We start from the raw sequence: 26250 nt of genomic DNA, 5'->3' as shown, positions 1-26250 counted from the left end.
CTTTCTTTGATACCTTCTTTCTTTCCACTAAAGCATAATCATAATTCTCTTTGGGCTGGACATGATGGATTTTTAATTATTTCTGGTACTTTATTCAGCATTTTTTAGTATCTATATTTATGTACATATATATATATTTATATATTTTAAATCAACTTGTGTTGCAATAAGCTCCATGAGAAGAGAAAATGCCCAGTGGAACACCTGACATCTAGAAGGCACTTTCATGAAATGGTGAGAAAACTGGAGGGCTCTGTCATTTACAAGATGGCATAATTAATAATTTCTCATGTATACACTACTGACAAAATATGCATGCAATATTTAAGAGAATTTTGGTTATAAAAAATGTTTGATGTTACTTTTTCAAAATGCAGGTTATCATGATAACCAAAAGTTAACACTCCATTGTTTTGCAATACAACTTGTGATGACAATATTTCAATACCATTGTCAGACTAAACCTTTAACATTAATTATTTATAAAAATTATACTTGCCACTAACACATCCCAACAAAGCAGATTATGTAAGTGAGCTGTCTTGGCGTCAGTGATACTGAACACAGTAGCTATTTTCAATCCTTCATTAAAATTAGATCAAGATGTACTTGAATTATGTGTTACTGTTCCTGTGAGGAAGATTTACATTAGTTTAAGATTTACTTTGGTTGTGACATTTTCTTTTCCTTCTTTGTCATGAGAGTCCCTTCCTCCACTCCCTCACCCAAAAAAAGTTTTCAGTAGAAAAAAGCAATACAGAAAACAAAAACACAAACACCAGTTCACCCTCTCCTATGCATAATAAATGCCTCGTTCTCCCCCTAAACTGGGTTTGGAAGGGACTGTTGGGGACACCTGCCATTTGACCCCCAGGCTTGGCTCTCTGTGACCCCCTGGCCCCTAAGACTCCAAATGGTGGAGCAAAGTAGCCGAGTCTTAAAATAGGCAATACGTAATTCATTTCTTACTGATGAAAACCTTTAAACATTCATGTTTTAAACCACCAGACTTAAAAGTTACTCCTGAGTAGTATGAAAGGTGTATCCAGGCGCATGTAAACATATCCTGGCCTACAGCTTCCTAACTCCCGCACCACGCTAAGGCCCAACAAAAATCTCTAATAGAGATGTATTTTAAAAACTAGAAGACATCATAGATCCCGTAGAAGTAGCCCCATATATCGCTCACCAGGCGATCTAAGTAGTTAAGTCACTCGTCCAAGGTCAAGCTGAGCCAGCTATGGGCAGAGCTGGTCCGCGACCTTCTAACCTTTCCACCTCCCTAACCCCCTTGAACAGGCTCCCAGCAGCACGGGCCCCATAAGGTTCCCACGGATACGGTTCACAAGTCAGTAGCACGCTAATGCCTTTCAAGCGACTGCACTTTTTATCTGTTCTCCCTGCCAGCTCCAAAAAGTATTAAAGGCTCTCTCTCTGCACGCCTGCTCCCCAAGCCCAGGTGCCCCAAACCTCCCGAGCCCACCGCGCCCAAAGCAGACTCACCCGCAGCACCGGGTGCCGGAGCCCTCGGAGAGACTCCGGCCCTCCTCGCAGTCCCAGCCGGCCGCGCTGCGGCCCCAGCTGACGACGAGTCGAGAAAGTCACCCGCGGTGACCGCGGACGCGAGGGGCGGGCCAAGCCGTGCCGCCCCGCTGAGGCGCCGCAAACTTTTCCCGGCTCGCGAGTTGCCGGGCTCGGCGGCCGCGGACCGACTTCCTTCTCCGGCCGCCGGAGCGAGGGGGCGCCCCTTCCCCGGGAGGAGGGGGCTGGGCGAGCCGGGAGACGGTCAAGTTGGGGTCGGGGGAGCGCAGGCGCCCCGCACTCCGAGACGCGCGGGGCCGAGCCGGCCGCATTGTCTCCACGGCCTCGGACCCAGCCGGAGCGGAGTTGCAGCACCGAATCTGCCACCGCTTTTCGCCGCCGCCGCCCACCGTGTTCTTTGTGTGCCTCTCGCAGCCCTCGAGCCGCTCCGCAGCTCGCCTGACAGCTGATGGGCTCACCACACGCCGGTCCCGCGTCCTCTCGGCCGCCGCCAGCGGAGCCCGGCCCGGCCAGGGGAGGAGGGGACAAGAGGAGCGTTGACAGATGCCGTCTCGGAGCGGCCACCGCTGGGGGGAAACCGGGACTGCCTCCGGTGGCCGCTGCCGGCAACCAGCCCCGGCCCCGCACTCGCCCCCTCAGACCCCGTGGGCGAGGAGACCCTGCCTCCGCGGCCGCCCGCGCAGGTCCGGTCCCGCGCCCAGTGCCCGGCTCCGCGGACAAGCGCGCCCGGTCAAGAATCCAGGGGAACCCGCTCCGCCCCCTGGCTCCAGCGCTGTCCAATGAGCTCGGCCTAAAGAGGGCAGTTCCGCCCAATCAAGTGTCGGAAAGCCCGGCCTGTCCCCGACGGTGTAGCCAATAGAACGCGCCTCCGGCAACACACCCGCCCTGATCCCCTAAGAACAAACCGCAAGGAGCCCGGCGGTGGGACCCTGATCCGGGCGCCCAGATCGAGTTCAGTCTGGCCTCCGCTGTGTCGCAAACTCTGTGGAGGGAGGTCCGGTGTTTAAATGAGTATAAGGAGTTGACGAAAATGGGAACGATGGACACACTACTTTTGTAGGTCATCTGAATCTCTACCCTCGATTAAAACGCCTTTTTTCTGGCCGAAGTTTGTATATGGAAGAAAGCCGAACAATCACCTTGTAGCGCTATTAACTATTTAATTTAAGGCCTTTCCTTTTAGACCATTGCTTTAAAGTGCCTGTCAGGCGGCGCTCAGGTTAGTGCATTCACAGTCCCGAGCATTTATTTGTATTCTGAATAAATTTGCCAGAACATCAAGTATCTGAAGCAGGTTATTTTCTGTACTGCTCTGAAACGCAGACTGTCACTGGCACTGTCTTGTCCTGCCTCCCCCACCCCCCAAGAATGAAAATACAAGAATTCTTTATGTAAATCATCTTTACTGCGAATTTTATTTCTATAATAAAGTCACACGACCTATCTTCTGTATCTATCTTTTAATCACAGTACTTTGAACTCCTGGCCTCGAGCCTTGGCCTCCCAAAGTGCTGGGATTACAGGCATGAACGCCTGGCCAGTACCTTGCAAACAATAGGCACGCTATAGTTGTTTCTTTGATTTAAATAAGATTACTCATTTGTTATTGTTCAAATGAACTTTATTGAATTCTTTACTGAAAGTGGACTACATCATGATGAAAATAGTGTTTGGTGACACGTGTTTTAAAATAAGATTATACTTACTTGTACTTTAAATAGTTGTCATGCTCAGTTTATTTCTCCTGGTAGTAAACTTTGCATTTAAAAATTTTTGTACACATGTTACATGTCTCTTCTGCATAAATTATTTTGATAAATTTATTTTTTAAAGGATAATCTGGATCACTGGATCATTGGCTAATCCAATGAACCGAATGGAGTGACAGAGGGAGAGAGGAAGGGAGGAGATATCAGACAAGAAAAAAAGGACTATATTACCACCTTGCTTTCGTGATTGAAACTCACCAGGCCTTATCACGTTAGTTTCGGGGTATAACATGAGCCCTAAAACTAACTTTTATCAAAAGATCCAGGTTCTGGATTGACCTCGAGCAAATCTCTTAGTAACTAACTCTGCTATACTAGGATAATATGCCCCCTTCTGCCTGCCTTACGCCGTGCTGTGAGATCCAACCAAGACGTCGTTCCAAGTGTAAAGCAGTCATAATGTGTTATTATTATTGTCTGCTTTTCTACAGGCAAGTATACTTGCCCACTTGCAGCTTGTTAATCTTTCCTTTGCGTGGTTTTTCAATCTGAAAATTTTTTTGATTCTATCAGTTTTCCCTCAAAATGGATCTGAATAAACTCCTGTCTCCTAATTCTATAGCAAAGCAGTACTTTCAGGGTTTCTTTCCTTTTTTCTCTTTTTTAATAGAAAGGGTGTTAGGAGAGAAGATAAGAATACTTAAGAAAGAATTCTGGATAGGAAAAGTTTGAGAACTTTTGTTCACTACTGATTACTCTTAATATATTCCTCAAAAAACAAGAAGTATCATGATGTCCAATTTAATATTCTTGTGTTCATAATGGTTAAAAACATATGTTTTAATGTATATATATAAAAATTAATGTATCCTATGTCTGCAAATGTGCACAGTTTTAACTGGAAATTAATGGCTGGGTCAACTTTATACCCATATAATCAAGTACTGAATTAAAAATTTTATAGGCATTTATTAAAGATTCACTTATGGATTTTATGCTTAATTTTCAAAGAGGAAAGTAAATGTGTATTTTTAGACATATTTCCATGTTTCATAATGTAATTTGTTTACTTTGTTCCAAAATATGCCTAGTACAGAAGTTTAATTATTTCTTCAAACAAATGTACATATGGTAACACTAAAATGTGAAATTTGCTGAATTTAATTGAACCAGCAGTTGTTATTTTCAACTAATTAACTCTACATATTTCATTTTTGAGTGAAAATTGTGGAAAAATGGATCAACATGAATGCAATATATGTGACTTATTCAGTATATTTAAGTCAAAACCAGCATTTGTTATAATTTCTTGATAATCAACAAGACCATAGCCATTTATTATAAGGAATTAATATTTTATCAATTGTCTGGTTAACATTTATGACTCCACTATGGTGATGTTTCATTTCTGAGTGATGTTTTCATTTTTTCATCAGTGATTTCTTCATCAGTTGTCCTGAATGAGAAACAGAAGAGTTGTAGTTGTTGGAAAGCTATCAGTTTTAACACATTTTTAAATGTTTGCTAGAGAAACTGTGACTTTGGGGTTAGTTTTAGCATTTGTAAAGGCAATTTTTAAAAAAATACATAGACATATGGTCTTTTATAAGTTGCTTCAAATGATCTGTGTTAATATGACTAATCACAATATTCTTTTCTCTGTATTTTTACGTTTAAGAAACTATCATCTTAAGATTGCTTCATCAATGAGTATGACAAGTAACTGGATTTATATCTTCTGGATTCTAATAGTTGAAATGCCTCTGAATTTCTGTGTCTTGTACAAATAAGACTTCCACATGACTTCTCTCCAATTCACTGAATCCAATTCATATGAAAATGATGTTATTGGGAATAATGAAATAATCTCTATATAGAGGGAATAGAAAAATAATTAGCTCTATTTTTCTTTATATTTCTGACATGCATGAGGGAAAAAATGCTTTTGTGAACCACAACATCATACCCCTTTAACTCTCTTTTTTTTTACAAAACTTGTATTTTTCTGATTTCTTGAACCCAACCATGCAGTTTCTTCATCATGTGATATATTTATGGCTAGAATCTTTTATATGCTTACAGAGTAACAGAGAAAATTTCAGAAAACAGTGGTTATGGACACACTAGAGATCCTTCCCTATTTTATCTTGGGCCACAATCCCTCAGGAAAAATTCTCTTAGAGTTAAGCATTAGAAAAAATTGTATTTTTTTAATTAAATATTTGTAAATTATTTTTATTTTAACTATCAGAAAGCTCAGAACTAAATTTACAGCTCAATTTAGCAAGGTATTATGGCTTGCTCCACTATAATTTTTTAATAAGTATAATTTTTACCTTGCCTTGGTTTACTTTTCATTTATACATTATTAGCTTATAATTGTATGTGTGCATTTCATGTAAGCTATCTAAAATGCTTTTAGAAATTAGATAAAATATAAATGAACAAATGGCATGTTTTGAGTATGAAGAGCTGAACATAATCAGAAAGTGTAGTGAGGACAATATGAAGGCTATTGCTGTGGTTTTTCTTCACAGAGGAATAGGAATCTGATTCAGCAGGTATTTGAGAGCAGGTAGCTCTCAAAACCTTTGTCAGAGAGGTAGAAAAAAATATAGGTATTAGACTGGGAAAATGTATTACATTATTTTTTAAAGTTCAAGTTATTTTAAAAGACTTCTCCTGACTGAGATATTGTCTTAACACTGTTGCAGAACTTTATTTTGTTGTTTTTAATCTTATGTGGTATATTTTAATTAACTAGAACTTATAGGTTAAAAATATCCATTTAAAATAGAGTAGTTTACACAAAGTAGGTGGTAGCATCTCTTTTCCAGGCCAGAAGTCAGCATGTAGGAGATTCTCAGTGGAGTTAGGAGGGTTTAAGTTATAAGTGGTAGAAAACTCAGCTCAGCCTCACTTAAACGCAAAAGCAAATATAGTAGCTCACATAATTTAAATTGTACAACCTTGGTAAAGTAAGAGTAAAGGTATAGCTAGCTGAGAGGAGGTGGGATGGAAGAATGAAAAAAGGGAGCAAAAGCAGAGGGATGGGTGGAGGCATGATGCCACATAGAGGGGTGTCAGAAAAATGTATTGGACAAAATTTAGTTTTATCCAACTTTATTGGATAAAACTTATTGGACAAGAAAGAGAAATGTAGGTAGATATTTCTAACTTACAACAACAAAACTGAAAATAATGCAATAAGTACCAAAATTAGAGTAGTATTGAAAGAAGGACTAAACTAAGGCCTTATTTCACATAGCTCATTTTATATAGCTGAAAGTAAAGCAGATAAATAAATAATAAATACATCACAGATATAGAAATATATTAGTTATTTCATTATTTAAATTCTATACTTTTTTCAAACAAGTTCATTGTTTAGTTTTCTACAAGAAGAATCTAGAAGCAGAAATGATTAAAATACTTTACCTTTTAGGAGGGCTGTTACAATCGGGTATGAGGAGGGTTGTGGTCTGATTTCATTTTCTGTAACTGAATATAAATATTTTTTGATGAAAATTATCAATATTACAGAAAAATTCTTAGCATGAATTTATTAAAAAATAAATGTAGGGTATCAATATATATTAGGAAACCATAATTGTATAGTCTTTAACATAGGATAAAACGGTGTTTAAGTCCCAAGTGTGAATATATGTGATGGCTTTAAGAAAGCAAATATAATGGATATATAGTAAAATTATTTTATGTTTTTCACAATCAATTTATAATATAGTACTAATAGATTATCTTTTTTTGTGCTTGAGAACAATTGTGCCTTTGGATCCTACAGATTTTAGGGCAGATTGGGTATCATGAGAATGCTTGTTAAATGCCTGTTTGTTTTTTGATGAGGTAATTGTATCATTTGAAACTGTTTGACTCAGCACACAGGAAAACTCTATAGAAAATGTGTTCAATTGTGTGCTTCATAGCTTGAGAAATGAATGAAAATTATGGAGAAGACTCCGTGGAAAGTTACAAAAGGAATTAGAAATCTGGAACATAGCTGATCTTGAGGAATTAACATTTTTGAGCTTGTGAGGCTCCAAATTTTTAGATATAATTCATTGCTAATTTTCTGTGCAAGTGGAGGAGAATAGTGGGCCCACTGTGAAATGCTGGGGGGGAGGGGGTGTCTATTAGAATTGGTTCGTCTTGGGTAAAAGGGAAATCAACATCAACCTGCTGGACTTGGAGAATACATTGTAAGTATTCATAGACAAAGAAAAATATCATTACCAGAAACCATGGAGGAAGAAAAGGAGTGTGTGTGTGTGTGTGTATGTGTGTGTGTGTGTGTGTGTGTCTGTGTAAGAGACTAGGCTAAATAAATGTGTGGATCACTGCCAATTGATTAACAAATAAGATGGATCTAAAAAGCAAGTCCAGAGTAATTAAAGAAGCATGATAGAACTGAAAAATTACTGTAAGATATAATGCTTAATCCTAATTTGGAGACGATGTTTGTGGAAACTATCTGAACCCTAAACCAATGCATTCTCATGTAGATGGCATCTTTCCAAGGTTTACTGTAAATAAATACAGGGATGATAAGCATTTTTTCATTTATATATGTTTTTATTTGGAAAGCACCTTCACATATGTAAAGTCATTAAATCCTCATAACTTTTTCTTGAGATGATGAAGCAACTTGGGGTAGTATTTCAATTCACAGACACGTTTGAGCTTCACTACTTCAACATTACACCACGAATTCCTCTGGGCGTTTAAATGAGGATGATAATAATTACAGATGTTATAACCATCTCTTGCTGTCTTGTTATGAGAATGGAAGCAGCTAATTTGTGTGAACATGATTTGCTTGTGACCTTACGTGGGTCACCAATGTCCTTATTAGTGTAAATTCTATTTTCTTTTTATAGATAATGGGAAAGTCTATGCAGTGATCAAGAGATAATTAACCGGTTAGATAAGGTGGGTCTGTGGCCCCAGGTCCCCAGGTCTCCTCATTACTCTCAGTGCTCCTCCCAGTACTTTGATGCAGGCTTTAAATTGTAGCCAATAAATACAAAAGTGGAATAGTCTGGTCGTTTCCTCAATTTCTTTTTTGGATTGAAGAGTTAGACTAGTTGAGTACCAGGGTTCTTCTGGTTGTAAATCCTACAATCATCAGGCACTTGGTACTCCAACTTTCTCAGGTGAGTCGGAGACAGAATGAAATAGTTCATGAAGATTTCCTGCATGTGAGGATAGAAGAGATGTTGAGAGAGGATTTCTATTAGTAAGATTCAAGTGCAAATTTTAGTTAAAATATTGTAAACACATAAACAGACTTGTCTATGTTTTGTTGTTTTTGTTAATGTTGTTATTTGTTTTGTTTCAATGGATTCATGTGGAAAGTGAAGGAAAATAAGAGGTAACCATAAAAATGTAAGCCATACCCCCTTCCTTCCTCTAGAATTCTTACAAAAATTGGCAGGCCTTTGGACATTTATATCTAGATGACATACTGAATAGAATGAAAGCAAAAAACAAAAAAAGATAAGCCCTAATTGTATTTGAGTTTCTCTTCTCTCTTATTATTGCTAAAGCCTATGAGTTAGAGAAGCAGAAAGAAAAATTGCTGAATGTGGAGATTATTGCTGAAAAGTAGAATGATGTATATAGGTAGCCACACATCATGTGATTACTGCTGTAAAAAATAGTTGTTTGGAAAGCTAACTATATCTATCATTGCAAATTTTGCCCTTAATGTATCCTCCAACAAACATTATGTTTAATTGTTACTGAGTAGGGTATATATTGTAATCTATTAAAGACATAGCATTGGATATATTTATTATATATAAATGGAATAAAATACAGAAATATCAACACTTAAATGTTAACTATTATTATCTCTATGATTGTGGTAATCTACATATTTTTCTATTTTCTGAAATGTTTCCAATAAATGTGTTACAATTAAATAATAAAAAATTTGTTTAAATGGTATATAACTGATCAAGAAACTTTCACTCCTCTATTGCTATATTAGTTATTATAAAGTTTATAAATAAAAAAAGAAGCATATGCATTAAATGAATTATATTAAATTATCTACTTCATATTGAAAATCTCTTTACTTGGACTTTTGAACCAAATGTTTGAATATTCATTGTGATAAAATAATTTAGATGATTTTGATCACTAAATGAAAACAAGGAAATAATGTAAAGAGAAGTGAAATGAAATATCAGTGCGATAGTTACCACTAACATCTAAATTACAGTTTTTTGGTCAGTTGTTTATTTTCCTTGAAGGATATGGAAAAATCTTAGTTGCTTATTAACTCATTCTAGGTAGAATATTTAAGGACTAGAAAAAATAATATAATAGCAAGTACTCCCCACTTTTGAAAGACAGTAATTTTTACTTTTTGAAGACTACAAAGTAGGTAAAAAAGATAAGTAATATTCAGGGGCATTTTGTGAGTGATATAATTTAGACCAGACTTTTCAGGAAGATTTTGCCCCACAGGAGTTATTTGGCAATATCTGGAGACATGTATGGTTGTCACACCTGGGGGCAGGAGGGTGCTATTGGCATCTCGTGGGTAGAGGCCAAGTATGCTGATATACACCCTACCCTACAATGCACAGGAGAGCCCTCCAGTGCAAAGAATTATTAAGCCCAAAATGTCAGTAGTTCACAGGTTGAGAAATCTTGCTTTAAATGTCTAATTATTTACAAAGACATGAAATAACACTCCCAACTTCAAAATTTAAAAAAAGAAAACAGCCTTTATTTATATCCTTTCTTTCAAGCAATGGAAAATAGAAATTTTATTTCCCTCCCCTCAAAGTAGAAATATTTCTAGTACATTTTTGTGATGTAAGGTAATACTTAAAAATTAAGAAACATAAGGTAGCTATTCATGGTGTTTGAGAAAACAGAATTGGAACAGTAAGGCTCTTAGGAAACAAATGTGGTTCTGCAAGTTACCTGAAAATGGCTTTTTAAAAAATATTCCTCAAAAGAATATTTTAGTTAGTAATTTGTAACTGTTGGGAATGAGAATCCAATGATCTGTCACGAACATACATTAATAATGACTGCTATTCTCCCAAGAAATAAATGAAAACACAAAATGCACTTATTTCAATGTTTTATGTGCCCTTCAGAATCTCGAGTTATTAGAAAGGCACTTCTAGAACAAGATGGATGTACACAGGGCAGAAGTCTTTTTCTCCCCACCGTCCCAGTGTGAAACTTGTGGTCTCTTAGTAAGATTCTTGGATTAAGAAAACAACAACAGGAAGGTGGGCAGTGTTTTGTATTGTGTTAACCTCACAACCCTGAAGGATTTTTTTTTCAGGGCATTTAAAAATATGCTTTCTGCTGGTTATTTCATGAATTTCAATGAAGGTCATTGCATCTTTTTCCCTCCCTAGAGAAGGCATTCATGTGGTTGCTCGTAAATAAAAATGAACACTATTAACCAAAGTGTACTTATTTGTCCTTTATTACTCTTCCTCAAAGAACAGGGTAAGTTTTCATGAAGGATGAAGTGATACTTTATGATTATATTTTATTTTAGCTTTTAATTAGATGTGTAATGCTTAACGGTCTTGCCACGAAATTGTCTTCGGCAGGTTAGATGAAGACATGCTGATTACCAAGTTACTTTTTGTTGTCAGAGGCTTTCTTTTTAGTATGTGATAGAATTGATTCTATAAGCTTAATCAGAAAGGCATAAATCCCTGTCTGTAAATATTTATTATATGTTTTAATTTGTGTAGGGAGCAGGAGGGAAAGAGGGTTACAGGTTACTTTTTAAATGTTCTGTACTTATTTATAAATTTATAACTTTTTTGGTAAAAATCTCTTTCTAGTCATAAAAGTAATATCTGCTCACTACTTAAAATTTGGAGAATTCAGGAAAGTATAAAAAGGAAAAAAAATCCTCAGAGACCACCACTTACAACACAGGTCAACTTCCTTCTAGTTCTACCATAAAACAGGGATCACTGAATGCCCAACCCCACCTTCGGGCCTTACCATATTGTGAACATTTACCCATTCCATCAAACTTCTTCCAAATCAAGGTATATAGTAGCTGCATCATGTGTTTTAAATGACTGCATCAAAGTTAATTCTACAAGTGGTTCTGTTTTTTTCTCCTCTGTAACATATATAGATGTATAACATTCATAAGCCGATGAGTTCTGCTGCACACACAAATATGAAAGGTTCTGGTTTATACATTTCCTTCTTGGACATTTGCCATTGTTCTGTTACTTTCTTTTCCACTCATAAAGTGCATTGTAATAACAGTGAGAGTAACGATACAGAGACCACCTTGACTCTACCCTAATTTATTAAATAATGTTCAAGGTTTGGCACTTTTACTATTAGTAGTAACAAATTACTTGTCACACACTTAACAAGTGAGGGCATTTTGTGACATCTCAGGTGAGTTACACTAAATTTAACTAAATGCAGACGTAATGTGGCCATGAATGTTCCTGTCTTCAAATGTTCCTTAATTATTTCCTTAAGATAACTGGCTAAAAGAAAAGCTACTGAATTGAAGGATATTAATTTTTGATATAGGTTGCCAAACTTGATTTCCAGAAAAGTGTTCCAATTTCTGATCTCACATTCAACAATACTAGACCTTGGAATTCAATTTTGTTGATTTGGTAAGTGACAAATCTTGTCTTTAAAACAAAAGTATTTGAAATTGAGTAATTTAATCTTTCCCTTCATGTTTAGTTTTTCTTTTTTTTCCTTATCTTTTCCTTCCTCCTCTCTCTCTTCCTTCCTCCCTCGTTCCTCTCCATCCTTCATTTCCCTTTTCTTTTATGAAATATCTTTTCCTAGAAAAAATGATATTTACATTTTCCTAATGATAGAAATTTCATTTCAATTTTTGATGCTGTTTGTTGTTGTAGGGAAATTTCAAATTTTATTCTCCATAGTCAAATTTATACTGTTTTTGAAGGGGGCATTTCTTTCAATGCTTTTACAGTTAGAAACCATTTTCCCATTCTAAGATCTGATAAATACCCACATTTTTTCTATTTTTCTGTGTGTGTGGTTTCAGTTTTTAACATTAAAATATTTAATCATTCTGTAGTTTATTTTGTTTTTATAGTATAAAGTGAAGAACTATTTTATTTCAATATGTTAAATACTTATCTCACACCATTAATAATTATAATTTATATCTTTACTCATTTGTGATGTCACCTTTATTTCACATAAAGCATTTTTATCCTCATCATTTTGTAGTTTAATCTACTACACTTGGTTGTGGTCTATGCGTTCTATACCACTGTTATATCTATTTTCACTAGGACAGGTTTCCCCTATTGAACTTTTAATTTTTAAAAAATTTTAGATTCTCCCATTAATTCCTCTGATAAACTGTAGGATTGCTTTGAAAATATACTCTTCCTATTACATCCACATCCTAAGGATTTGTATTGAGACTTTGATGAGTTACGTTAAAGCTATTTTCTCCCCATTCAGACACAGGTATGTTCTTTTCATGAAAGTCTTTTTATTCCTCTCACAAACCCCTATAATTTTCATTGTACCAATCCCACATAATTCTTTTAAAGATTAATCTTATAATCATATATCGTAATATTTTGGTTATTGCGAATGGAATATTTTTCATTATATATTGAATTTGATACTATTTTTAGCAGCATGATTAATTTTTGTATATTCATTTTGCATTTGATCACTTTATTGAACTATCCTATTAGATCCAGTACTTTTCCAGTTGATTTACTTAGATTACTTAGGTAAACAATCATATATATGAAAATAATTTATCTATTCCAATAGATTTTTTAAAAATTAACAAATATACCTTATGTTCCTGTTGTGTTTGTTTGTTTTATCTACCACTTCTAGAACAGTTGGAAATGATATTGGTAATAACAGATATTTTTGACTTGTTTATTATGCCTTTCGTGTATTGTTAAACAATATGTTTGCTATATGTTAACAATTAATAAATAATCTTTATTATGTCAATGAAGCATCATTTTATTCTAAGCTTCTTAAGCAAGGTTTGAAACTCAAGAGAGTTTATTAGATTTTGTCAAATTATTTTTCAGAGCAGTTGAGATGTTTATGTGTTTATTTTGTAACCTATTAGTGTGATGTATTCATTAGGGTTTATATACATACATTCTTCAGGGCAATCCTTAAATATTCAGGGTAAATTATTATTTTAATGTGCATGAATTAAGTATACTAATCTTTTATTTGAAATTTTGCATCTATAATAATTATTTTTAGGTTTTGCTGTGAGGGTGATCCTAGCTTTGTGAAGTGAGTTGGAACATGTTTCCTATTACTTTTCTATGTTCAAGAAGAGTATACCTAGTAAGAATGATTTATTTCTTGAAAATTGAAAAGTGCTCTTTCATCAAAAAAAAAAAAGAAAAGAAAAAAAAAAAAAACTCTTGGCCCTGCAGCTGTCTTGAAGGTAGTTATTGAAACATTTTTCAATTTCATTTCTTCAGTAAATATTGGTCTTTTCAGATTTGGTTGGCAGCTGTTTCCTTCCTTATCTTTGAATCCTCATGAACAATTTCAAATATTAAGCTAATAAATTTGTACTAATACCTTTGAAATTACATTTTAAAATAATCTTTAAATCTGTTATTAAATCCTTTTAAGATTATGTACTTTCTTACTTCTAATTTTATTTATTTGCCTACTCTTCTTGTCTTGATTAGATTTGCCAGTCCTTTTGTAGTGTGCCTTGTTCTCACCTTTAGGAATTCACTACTATAGTTTATTTGTTAATTTTACTGTTTTACCATTTTCTCATGCATTCATTTATGTATTGATTTTAAATATTTTCATCATCTTATTTTTTTTAGATTCTCTCATTGTTCTATCTTAACATATATTTGATTTTTTAAAAATTCTTTTTTAATAAAAACAAAAAATATATCAGGCCACATATTGCATTTGCCTTTGCAAACATTCCATAAAGTTTGATAAGTCATGGTCCTATTTTCATTATTTTAAAACAAGCTTGTAATTTTACCTTTGATTTTTCTCTCCCAAATAGCTATTTAGAAAAGCATTTATAACTTGTAAAGTGTTTGGGTGTTGATTGCTTAAACTTAAAAAAATAAATAGTTTCATTGAATTGTGGTCAGAGAATGCAGCCCTTATAATTCCTGATTTGGGACCATTTGAACATTTTCTTTATGGTACTATTTGTTAAATTTTTATAAAAAGTTATATTAATCTTTAAAATAATATATATGCATGTGTTTTTCAGTTTTTGGAATAGACAAGTTAGTATATTTGTAGATTCACACTTACTTATGATACATATTAATCATATATCTGTTTATCAGGGTCTGAGAGAGGTGTACTAAAGTTTCCTGTATGAAGATGCTTTCTCACATTTCTAATATTTCTAACATCCTTGTTTTATCAATATATAATCCTATTCAGTTTATAAAGTGCATAACTATTAGGTTTCCTCTGTGAAGTGTATTTTTATTCATAGGTAACCCTCTTGGAGGTGACCCTCTTGGTTACCATTGATATATTTTTGCCTTTTGCCTTTTCTAGTATTTCCTGTTTTATTTTGTGAATATCTGATGTATATTTGCCCATTCATCTATTTTTAACTTGCCTGTATCATTTTGTTTTAAGGTAGCTTTTATAAGTATCATGTAGTTCAATGTTTTAAAACTGGATCTGAATTATTTTTGTCTTTTATTAGGGAATTTGCAATAATTCATAAATATTATTATAACTAATACGTTTACTCACATGTCTTTTATCTTGGTTTGTGATTATTTTTTTCTGGTTTTCTTAGTAATATTGCATATAGCTTATAAGCTTTTATAGTCTCTAGTTAATTTTAGAACTGTGGTCCCCAGCCTCTGGGCTGTGGACTGGTACCAGTCTGAGGCCTGTTAGGAACCAAGCCACACAGCAGGAAGTGAGCAGAGGGCAAGCCAGAGAAGCTTCATCTGTATTTACAGCCTCAGCGCCTCCATCGCTTGCGTCACAGCATAAGCTCCGCCTCCTGTCAGATCAGCTGTGGCATTAGATTTCTCTTAGGAGCACCAAACCCTATGGTAAACTGTGCCTGGGAGGGATCTAGCTTGTGCGCTCCTTATGAGAATCTAATGCCTGATGATCTGAGGTGGAGCTGAGGTGGTGATGCTAGCGCTGGGGAGTGGCTGCAAATACAGATTATCATTAGCAGAAAGGTTTGACTCACAATAAATGTAATGTGCTTGAATCATCCCCAAACCATCCTCCACCCACAACCCCCTGACCCCATCCCTGGAAAAATTGTCCTGTGAAACTGGTCCCTGGTGCCAAAAAGACTGGAGATCGCTGTTTTAGAAGATAATCATTTTGTTTTCAATTGTTTTAAAGATTACCTTTGCATTTTTCAAAATTGTGCTTTCATTTGTATTTTCTAATGATTAGAATTATAAGGAAGTTAGCTCGGTTTCTTCTCTGCTTGGTCTTTCCCTTACTTCTATGTTTCCCTTAATGTAATCTACAATTTTAGGCCCAGATGATTGTCATTAAATTAATATTTTCACTGTGTATATTTGCCTTCTGTTTTATAACCATATTAGCAACAGTTATTGAGATTTACCTTTCTGTTTCACTGGTTTTGATGACTTCCTCTTCATTAGAATTTATCTCTTGGTCAATAGTATAACTTTAACCTTTTCAAGAACCACACATGTATAGTTTATTTTCTGAGCTCTTGCAAACCCGAGAATATTATTTCTGTTTCCTTCATAACTGAAGGTCAAATTCTCTGGGAACATAATTCTTGAAACTTTTATCCTTACAATTTTTCCCCTAAAAAATGTTGCTTCATTGTTTTCCATAATTTTGTTTGTTTAGAATAAAGTCTTAAAAATAGTATGTGCTAGAGTTTTATTAGGAATCATTAATTCTTTTCCTTCCTGGATGCTTAAAATAAGCTTTCTTAGTCACTGAATTCAGTTTTTTTTTCTAGAACATAACTCAATGTAGTTGTATTTCATTTTTTTCCATGAATTTTTGCCTTGAATTTGATCATCATTTTTAATCTTAATACTCAAATCCTTTAATGATGTTATTCATATAAAGTGTTGATTTTTTTCCAACTGGGACATTTTTCATCATCCCATGAACTTGAATTGTTTGTGTTTCTTTTTCTTGAGATTACCTGTAACTCTTGGGTTGAGTTTTGATTCTATTTTCCAACACTACTCTCTTTTTTCTGAGGATTTTCATCTTTTTCTTTTGCTTTCCTCAGAAAACAGGTGTGTTTTTAAAATCTCTGATTTGATTTTCTGCAGTGCAAATTCTGGGACTTCTTGCTTTTATTGTGGATTTAACTCAACTATTGAATATTTTAAGTATTCCAAAATGAATTGATTTATCCACTATTTTATTGATGAACATTAAGGTCATTATCAGAGTTTTCTTATTACAAATTCCTATACTGTAAACATTCACATATATAAATCCTGGTGCACCTATAGAAGAGTGTCTCTAAGGGTACTTGTCTATGAGTAGAATTTCTGAGTTACAGTTACATTTTTATTTTGTTTGTATGTCATTTTTTAATCACTCATGTGTCTTTTAATCTTATTTCACTTTCATTTCTTTTAGTCTTCTTGTAACTTTCTACTCCTATTTCATAGAAAAAACATTTTCTTGCATGCCATTAAAGATGACAAACAATCTAAAGTAGTTAACACAACTGTAAGAGGTATGCTTTTAATATGGAAGTTGAAAATTATGTTGCTTTTCCCTTTTCCTTCAATTGTACCATTTTCAGTTTATTGCAAATACTGCTTTTTTTTTTTTATCTATTCACACTTAAACAACCATATTTTTCTCGACAAAGTTGTATGTTACTACAACTTAGCACCATGATTTTTCCACTGGGAGTACTCTTAGACAGCCTACTATGTTAGCTCTTGCCCAATAAATACCTTATTATTATTATTATTATTATTATTATTATTTTGAGACAGTCTCGCTTTGTTGCCCACGCTAGAGTGAGTGCCGTGGCATCAGCCTAGCTCACAGCAACCTAAAACTCCCATGTTCAACCGATCCTCCTGCCTCAGCCTCCTGAGTAGCTGGGACTACAGGCATGTGCCACCATGCCCAGCTAATTTTTTCTATATATATTAGTTGGCCAATTAATTTCTTTCTATTTATAGTAGAGATGAGGTCTCACTCTTGCTCAGGCTGGTTTTGAACTCCTGACCTTGAGCAATCTGCCCGCCTCGGCCTCCCAGAGTGCTAGGATTATAGGTGTGAGCCACCACATCCGGCCAATCCCTTATGTTATAATTGACAATTTTTTTGCTTATGATAGAGTCTTTCTAAATCTCAATTCCTGACTTTCTGTCCATCTGGAAAGTTGTAGTATATAAAAAACTGAAATTTCCAGTATGCTCCCCTGCTTTCAGGGCTATTCCTGTCTCTGCCCAATTGTTAGACATTCCCAGAGATCCCTCTCAAATCCTGCTGCCACAGGTTAACTAAAGAATCTTAATTTCCTTTCATTGTACTTTCACTTTTTCTTTAACTTTAAATAAATTTGGGTGAGAGGCTGCTAGCCAAGTTTGTCTTTGTTTGTTTTTTTGAGAGAGGTGTCTCACTCTGTCACCTGGACTAGAGTACACTGGCGTCATCATAGCTCACAGCAACCTCAAACTCCTTGGCTCAAGGGATCCTCCTGCCTCAGCCTCCCAAGTACTTGGATTATAGGCATGTGCCACAATGTCCGGCTAATGTTTTCTATTTTTTGTAGAGATGGGGTCTCACTCTTGCTCAAGCTGGTCTGGAACTTCTGATCTCAAGCAATCCTCCCACCTTGGCTTCCCAGAGTACTGGGACTATAGGTGTGATCCACCACCACCCTCCCACCCCAGGTTTGTCTTTAAATACATACAGAATACTTTGTATATCTCAAATGGATTCTTCCAAGACAGAAATACTTGTTGCCCTAACATCTCAGATTCTGGAGGGCACGGTGGAATGTTGTATCCATATTACTCAATTAAGCAATCAATGATGAGAATGAATAATTCAGAGAATTGATCATCACACACATACTAGTCTGTATTTTTCCCCCCAGCTTGGTGCTTCCTGCTGACCTACTTCCTTATAAAATAACACAACAATTAGCTGGTCATGCAGATCTTACTGAAACTAACAAAGAGTGCCATCTGTCGTTGTGCATAATATGTTCTCCCGTCTCAACCCTAGATTGCTTTGTGTAACTCAAAGCACTTCATACTTTTATTTTATTTTTAATAATTTCCAATACCTTAGGGGCACTGTAAGGAAAATTTAAGCCATTCCCATCTTACAGAGGACCAACATGAGGCAAAAAGCAGGGGCATTGCACTGTAATCAAACAGAAAGTCACTTAAAAAGTCAACAGTGTAATCCAATGCACATGATTTCTGGGTCAAGGATTCCACCCCTCCCCCTGTTAACATCTAAGCCCCTTTCCCTTTTATAACAGGTATTTGTAAGTACTTGTAAAATACACATCTGATCAGTGCTGCTCCTTCTGAGAAGATTTCTCTCTCTGAAAAGCACACATTTGCAAGTACACCTTAAGGAGCAGTCACGAAAAGAGTTACATGTCCAGTCAAGTGTAACATACCCACATTTATTGGTTTATGAATAATCAATATTATTGATTAAATATTTTTATTAAGAAAGTTAGCAAGTATTTTAATGATCTTAACATATCTTTTTATGATCAGAGAAATATTAGTTGTTTTCATTCAGAATAGACTAGCTTGTCTAAAAATTAGAAAGAGGGCTTAAGGGAGACCTGTCATCCTAGAGGAAAAAGTATACAAAATTTCTAACTTTCTATTACATTTCTAATAATTTTAGTATTTTTTTTAGTAGTTTACACTTGGGATATATATATATATATATATATATATATATATATATATATATATATATCTTTAGCAGTTTGTGGCTCACAGTAAGGTTACATTAACAAAAAGGTATCTATTCCTTCCTATTGAGAAATAGAAGGAGACCTAGGCTGGGTGCAATGGCTCACGCCTGTAATTCTGCCAATCTGGGAGGCCAAGATGGGAGGATTGTTTGAGTTCAAGAGTTCAAGAGAAGACTGAGAAAGAGCAAGACCCTGTCTCCACTAAAAATAGAAAAAAATTAGCTGGGCAACTAAAAATAGAAACAAAAAATTATCTGGACACACACTTGTAGTCCCAGCTACTCAGGAATTTGAGCCCAGGAGTTTGAGGTTACTGTGAGGTAGGCTGACACCACGGCACTCTAGTCCGGGCAACAGAGCAAGGCTCTGCCTCTAAAATAAAATAAAGTAAAATAAAATAAAATAAAATAAAATAGAGAAAGAGACCTAGAAAAATACAAGGCAATATAAGCAGTAACAACAACAACTGAAACAACTCACATTTTTTTGTGTGCTTACTACATACCAGGTTTTTTCTACATACATTACAACTCATGTAATCCTCAGGACCCTAAATGAGGTAGTTAACATTATCTTCATTGTATAGATATGAAAAATGATGATAAAATTCCCTCCCAAGACCTCACAGCACGTGTATTGTGGAGCCAGAAGTCACACACAGGCAGTCTAGCACTAGTGCCTACATACTTCCTACCATCCCATCCTCCCTGCAAACAGTGAGCCAAGAGATTTTTCAATCCTGTTTTGTAAACTGAGCTGATAAATTTAGCTGATTAATCCTTGGTGGAGGAAACAGTGCTCAGATCATATGGGAGAAATTAGCAGACTCTTTCTCAGAAGAACAAATACAACAAAAATAAAAGTGCTAAAGGGGACATGCGGATGGATATTAATTCAAAAGATGTGTCTCTTTGAGACATCTTGCCACATTCTTCCATTTGTTTCACTCCACTGGGATTTGCCCAGCCCCCAGCTTAACCTTTGCTTTTCTGGCTTACTTAGCAGCCTCAAAAGTGGGAAACATTATGAAAAGGAGCACAAGTGTCAGAGTAGCCAGCTGGCAGAGGGACATTCCAGTCATATTGTGCATCCCCTTGTGAGCTTTTTATTTCAGTTGTTCTTTGGCACACAGAAGTCAAACTCTCAGCTGGCTATCTGCTTCTTGGGGGATGACAACCCTGAAATACTTCAAATGTCCGAACACAGCTAACCAGATCTGGTCTTCATAGACTTTGAGCAAGCGGTAGTGAGTGAAAAAAATTATAAGCCAGTGCATGGGTCATAGGTTGTTGAGAAACAAAGTTACAAGAATAGAAAAGAACAATCTCTTTGTTCTGCGGCTTTGGGTTGCTAGTAGGCTAAAGGCTGAGGAACAAACCCCAAACATAGCTCTAGTGTACCATAACCGTGCTCAGAACTGCTCTGTGGCTCTGCAGAGCAGAGGCACATCACTATGCATTTGAAGTGCCCCATTGTCTGGCTACAGCCTTCCATCTAGACTCATCCCTGGGACATGCTGGGCTGGTATTCGGAAGCTGCGCACTGCTAGCACCCTGCCATTGGCTGTACATGCGTGCATTCTGATTGGTCAGTACTTATGCCTTGATAAGTCGTTAACACTTTTTAGTCTGACTCCCTTCTTCCCCTATGCTTCATATGCCACGCTTTTTGCATGAAATCTATTCTTCTACTAGACTTCACGCTTCTTAAGATCATTATTTCTTTCGTATTCCATTTTATATTTACCTCAATGCCTAGCACTGACTGGGCCATAGTAAGTGCTAAGTGAGTTTGTGGTAGGAATTAAAGAATCATAAATGCTGGGAGAATGTACTTCTCTGCTTCTTATCTTTCCCTGAGAAGGGGGAACAACTGTGGGTGGACCTCGGGCAGAGGGCAAGGATGGGAATGTCAGCTTCAGAAGGAAGCATGTGTATGTCTCCCAATCCTACAGGTACAGAAATTCCCCAAAGCTGTGGGATTGTAGGGAGAAACTGTGAAATCACTCTGTTTCTTAGTGGGTAGGGAGAGGAGAGAACCTCCCCAGAAGCTCAGATAGTTTCTGTGGAAGGGGAAAAACAATTAGGTCAGTATATAGGATCCAAGGAAAGAAAAACATGGAACTCTCATGACTGAGAAATATCCAAGAGTTTCACACTCAAGGAGGACAACCTGGGCACCAGAGCACAAACCTCCAAGACAGCAAACACCCTGTCTGTCCAAGGGTCCAGAAATGAAGGGAACTGATATCAAATATTTGCTAGTACAGACTAGAACTATTTTTAAAAAATCAATCTCAGACTTTAGTGCCAGGCTTCGTGGATTCAAATTCTCATTCTGCCACTCACTGGGTGGTTAACAGGGTTGTAAAATAAATAAAAACTTATAAAGTACTGAGAGTACAGGCTAGTATGTAGCAACTAACATATAAACGTGTTAAATTGGAAATGTGAACACATTATTTCCTAACAAGCTCTGTTTTATATAGTTTTGTGTAGTTCATTGTAATTTTATAGCAACTTCAAAAGTTATGGTACTAAAAGCTGACCATCTATATACCATATTACTTAGCAATTCGCTTCCAGGTATATACCCAACAGAAATGTGTGTGCATAGTCACCAAATGCACACACTAGAATGTTCACAGGGGTATTCTCATAATAGCTCCAAACTGGGAACTACCTAACTGCCCTTAACAGTAAAATGGGAAAACAAATTGTTTTATATCACATTGGTTGCCACACTAAAAAAAAATTTTTTTCCCTTGGAGTCACAGTGTTTTATTATGAAAATAGAATAAAAATTTCAAAAACAAAATGATCCTTTCTAATTTAATGAAAACTTTGTTACTTTTTATTGTTTTCTGTGCATGAGTTATATGCAACTTGAAAAACAGTTCATACAGCTCCCAAAGTAGAGACATGTGAGTTACATATGCTTCATGAGGCCCCGGGCTCAAAACTAGTGTGAGTTAAATACAACTCACACGGCAGTTAATGTGATAATCACACAACATGCCATACAACAATGAAAACAAAAGATCTATTTCTGCTTGTGGCAATACACATGGATCTCACAAGCATGTTAAATGGAAAAAAACAGGTACACAGAATAATACATGCTGCATCATTCCATTTATAGAAAGTACAAAAATAGGCAAAACTAATCTGTGCTGTTGGAAGTCAGGATAATTGTTACCTGTGTATAGGGAAGCTCCCGGGCTGCTGGTTATATTCTGCTTCCTAATCTGGGTGTTGGTTACATAGGAGAATTCATTTTGTGAAAATTCATATAACATATGACATTATAGTATGTTTATTATATGTATACTTTTTGTATGAATGTTAGACTTCAGTAAAATGTTTGAAGAAGTGATGTGACAATAAAATCAAAGTAGAACCTATTGTAATAATAAATAAGCAAATGATAATAGATTAATAGGAGAGTGATTAGGAAAATAATCAGTAAATTTTGGGGTGTGTAGTTGGAAATCTTTCAGAGGTTAGAACTAACCAAAGAATGATTTGCACTGAATAGCTTAGCAAAGAATGCTCTTCCAGAGAGACGATTTAAGAACTAGCTACTCCACCATCGAGCTGCCTTACAAAAGCCAGATGTCAGTTAAGAAGACATCTTTGGGGACCAGTGCAAATCTCCCAAGAGCTGTTGTTATAAAAGACAGTCTTTGAGGTCGGCTCTGTATTGCATCAGTATGATTCTAGTCTATATTCAGGAGTATGATAGGTTAACAAAGCTGACCAGGCTGGGCTGGGAGCCTAAATCCCCTCCACATCCTCACATTATTCAACGTATAAGCATTTATTAAATTGAAAATTTAAAAATATTATTCTCTATCGTTATATCATTAGAGCTAAGGAACTATGAATTATTAGTTCCAAACGACCAAATTCCACCAAACACTGTGGAACTGCCTATAGTACCAAAAGACATTGACAAGATGATAGTTTAGCCATTTGGAGAGTAGGTATCATATTATTTCTGTGTTTATTATTCCAGGTAGCCAACAGACTTGGCTCCCTCAAATTTAGCCTCATCATTTTAATCTTTATAACATTAAAGAATGAAAGAAATCTAGATGGTAAGAGAGCCTACCCTACTACGACTTCAACACCTCAATCCTGTCTGTTCAGTGGCAACCACTGGTTGATAGGCGACTGATATTAATAGAAGTCAGGCTTTTGGCTGCTGAATTATATCAAAACCTATAAGTAAGTTTTATTTCATTCCTTCATGGCAATCTAAAATTTGTATCATTTTTGTTGCCTTTTAATCTTTTAATTTTACTTAAGTTCAGGGGATTTGATGGCACTGGAGAAAGTATTATACTGACACAATTTTCTTCTACTTCATTCCAGTAGCCCCATTTCCATCTCCCAGTTCTCATGGTTAAATCTCTTCTCTCCTGCAACTGCCTTCTCTGACTGTTCTTGCTGCTTGCTGTAGGGGCCTTTTAGCATTGCAATCCCTCTGTCCAGTCATTCCGTCCTCTCACAAAGACTCCTACAGCTAAGGAGTTCTTATTTCTTATCACAAATAAACCAAACAAGTTTCATGTGGCAGCATTATTTATCTTATAATAAGCAAGTTAACAGTTTATTTCTTTCTAAAAAAAATTATTGCTGTCAATACAAATAACACATGATGTCCAGAAAATTTTGACTAGGTTGGTGAGTTATTTTGGTAATTATAGCAGTTATTAATATCTTCAAGAATATGTGTCTATGAAGGAAGGACTTCAAGGATTTCAAAGTGTTGTGTGATTAGATAAAGGGACAGTTTGCTGGGTTTATGTAGAAGTTCAACTTCATGGAGGAACTGGTAACTAAGAAGAAGCTTAAATGAAGGCAGGCAGCTGGATGATGGAAGTATATGGAGATGGAAGGCCCCTGGTTTATGAGCTCCCTGTCTAGTGACCAAATATAGGATTACTTAAAATCTGGTTGGATACATATTTCTTGATTGAGTGAATAAATAATTGAATAAATAAAAGAAATGGATTTCTCTCAAGCAAAGGTTTTGATCTGTTGATAAAGATCTTATCTTCTAATCTATTGTGTGTGGATCTGGGATTAAATCTTCAAAGGTAAGTTCAATACCCATTTATTCCCTGTATTCTAGATTTCCAATCAAGAATATACTCAATATATTTCACGAGACTCAGAAGATTTTTGTGTAGTACAATTTTATGTTTTTGTTGATATATGTAAATATGTTTGGGTAAAAATCCATATAGACAGCATTTAAACCAATTTTATAGCTTCAATAAATTTTAATTATGATGAGCACAGACTTTAAGTATAATGTGAACAAAACAGTTAAGCATATCTTAAGGAATTTTCTTTCAAGAGTTTAGATATCTACTTGTAGACACATTTCGGTTCTTTCAGATACTAGCATTTCTACAAAGACCTATAAGAATACTGACGAACTGACAGCTCATTATTAGCTTTGTCTGCCCAGTAGAGATGATTATTTATTATGTGCCACATACTTCATGCATTTAAGCAATCCTTAATTCTTATAACTACTCTCTGGTAGGTATTGTAATTTATATTACACAGAAGAGAAAACTGAGATTCACTAAGTAACTTGTTCAGGACACAATCCCTAAGTGGAGGAAGTAGGATTCAACCTAGGTCCACCTGGTTCCAAAACCTGCTTCGTTTCTATGTACAACCCTGTCTCTAGAGACAGTCAGAAGAATGTCAGATGAATGAACACAAATACACACACTCAAATAGCAAATTTCCTTATCTCTATCCTAATCCAAAACTTTGTATTGGCACCAAAAACATACAGGTGTGATAATTACGTAGGCAAGCAAAAAGAAAAAAAAAAATAACCTAGAGACAGCATGTTCTGAATTGCATAGAACATGGTTTATTCTTGTAATCACTTAACTGAAAGTAGTCACTCCATTGTGACTCCGATTGTAATTGAAGCACGGTGGAAGTTTAGAAATTTTGTTGATGATTTCTTTCACTTACTTTATCCTGGGTAAATGTCACAGGGTTCTGGGAATCACTCCACTCTGAAGGATTCCCTTGTCTCCGTGACCCAGTTTCTCTGACACCGTGTTTATTCTGTGATGACAGTAGGGGGAAGGCACTTGATGAGATCCCTTTTCCACTTTCATTGTCAATGGAATTTAATAGAACAACTTCTCTCGGGCTCTTCAAACACTATCTCTCCTTTTCAAACTGTTTCCAAGTATGTCACTACTAAATCGAAATTTCTAGGGAAAGAAATAAACCATATGCTTCTTTCCCCTTCAGCTTATTTTAGCCATATGGTACTAGAAATGGGAATGTAATAGTGCTATTAATTTAGACTCCCCGTGTTCCCAACACTGTCATTCCTCGGTTAATTTAAAGAAATCTTTACTACTGGCCTGGAAAACTGTCTTTTCCAAATAATTAAGGCATAGGGATGGGAGAGAAAAATGTAACCGAAAGGTGCAGTCCTGATGAAATGAGCCTGGGCTTAAGGACCCCACTCAGGACCAGAACTCACACTGAACTCCTGCCTGGATTCTTTGTTTGCACTTCATTTTGGCTTGAAACAGAGCTCACAGGTTGTCACCAATACACTGCTCATTGTCGTTAACATGAGGGCCAAGTCTGGAGCATTATACTTCTTTTGAATTACGTTTACTGAATACTTCAGAAGCAACAGAAGTTATTTGAGGTAACACTATAAAAATGTTTCAACAGTGGAAGAATGAAAACTTATCTTCCACATAAATTCAGTAGGACATTAAGATTTTTGAAAAGTATATATGAAATTAAGGTTTAAAGCCAAGCATGGTGGTTCACACCTGTAATCCCAGCACTTTAGGAGGCTGAGGCAGGAGGATCACTTGAGGCCAGCAGTTCAAGGTTATAGTCAGCTATGATTGCACCGTCACTGCACTCTAGCCTGCGTGATAGAGAGACTCTGTCACTTAAAAAAATTTGTTATGGGGGCTTAAAATCTGGAAAAAATTAAGAAATTAGTCATGTAGAGATGCAA

At 35.9% G+C, this 26250-nt stretch overlaps 1 protein-coding gene across 1 annotated transcript in view; it reads right to left on the bottom strand.

Moving 5' to 3' along the window:
- Positions 1–26250, bottom strand: part of LOC105863333 (uncharacterized) — a 150866-nt gene that overhangs the window by 6959 nt on the left and 117657 nt on the right. The window contains exons 6-8 of the mRNA XM_076003578.1: positions 25227–25322; positions 2448–2524; positions 1504–2332 (exon numbers count right to left, since the gene is read on the bottom strand). Of these exons, the coding sequence (XP_075859693.1) occupies positions 1504–2332; positions 2448–2524; positions 25227–25322 (1002 nt within the window). The remainder of the gene's footprint in view (positions 1–1503; positions 2333–2447; positions 2525–25226; positions 25323–26250) is intronic.

The sequence above is a fragment of the Microcebus murinus genome, chromosome 5, assembly GCF_040939455.1.
Source record: "Microcebus murinus isolate Inina chromosome 5, M.murinus_Inina_mat1.0, whole genome shotgun sequence".
Lineage (NCBI taxonomy): Eukaryota > Metazoa > Chordata > Mammalia > Primates > Cheirogaleidae > Microcebus > Microcebus murinus.
Note: the sequence above shows the minus strand (reverse complement) of the source record. Positions and strands in the feature narration are given on the sequence as shown.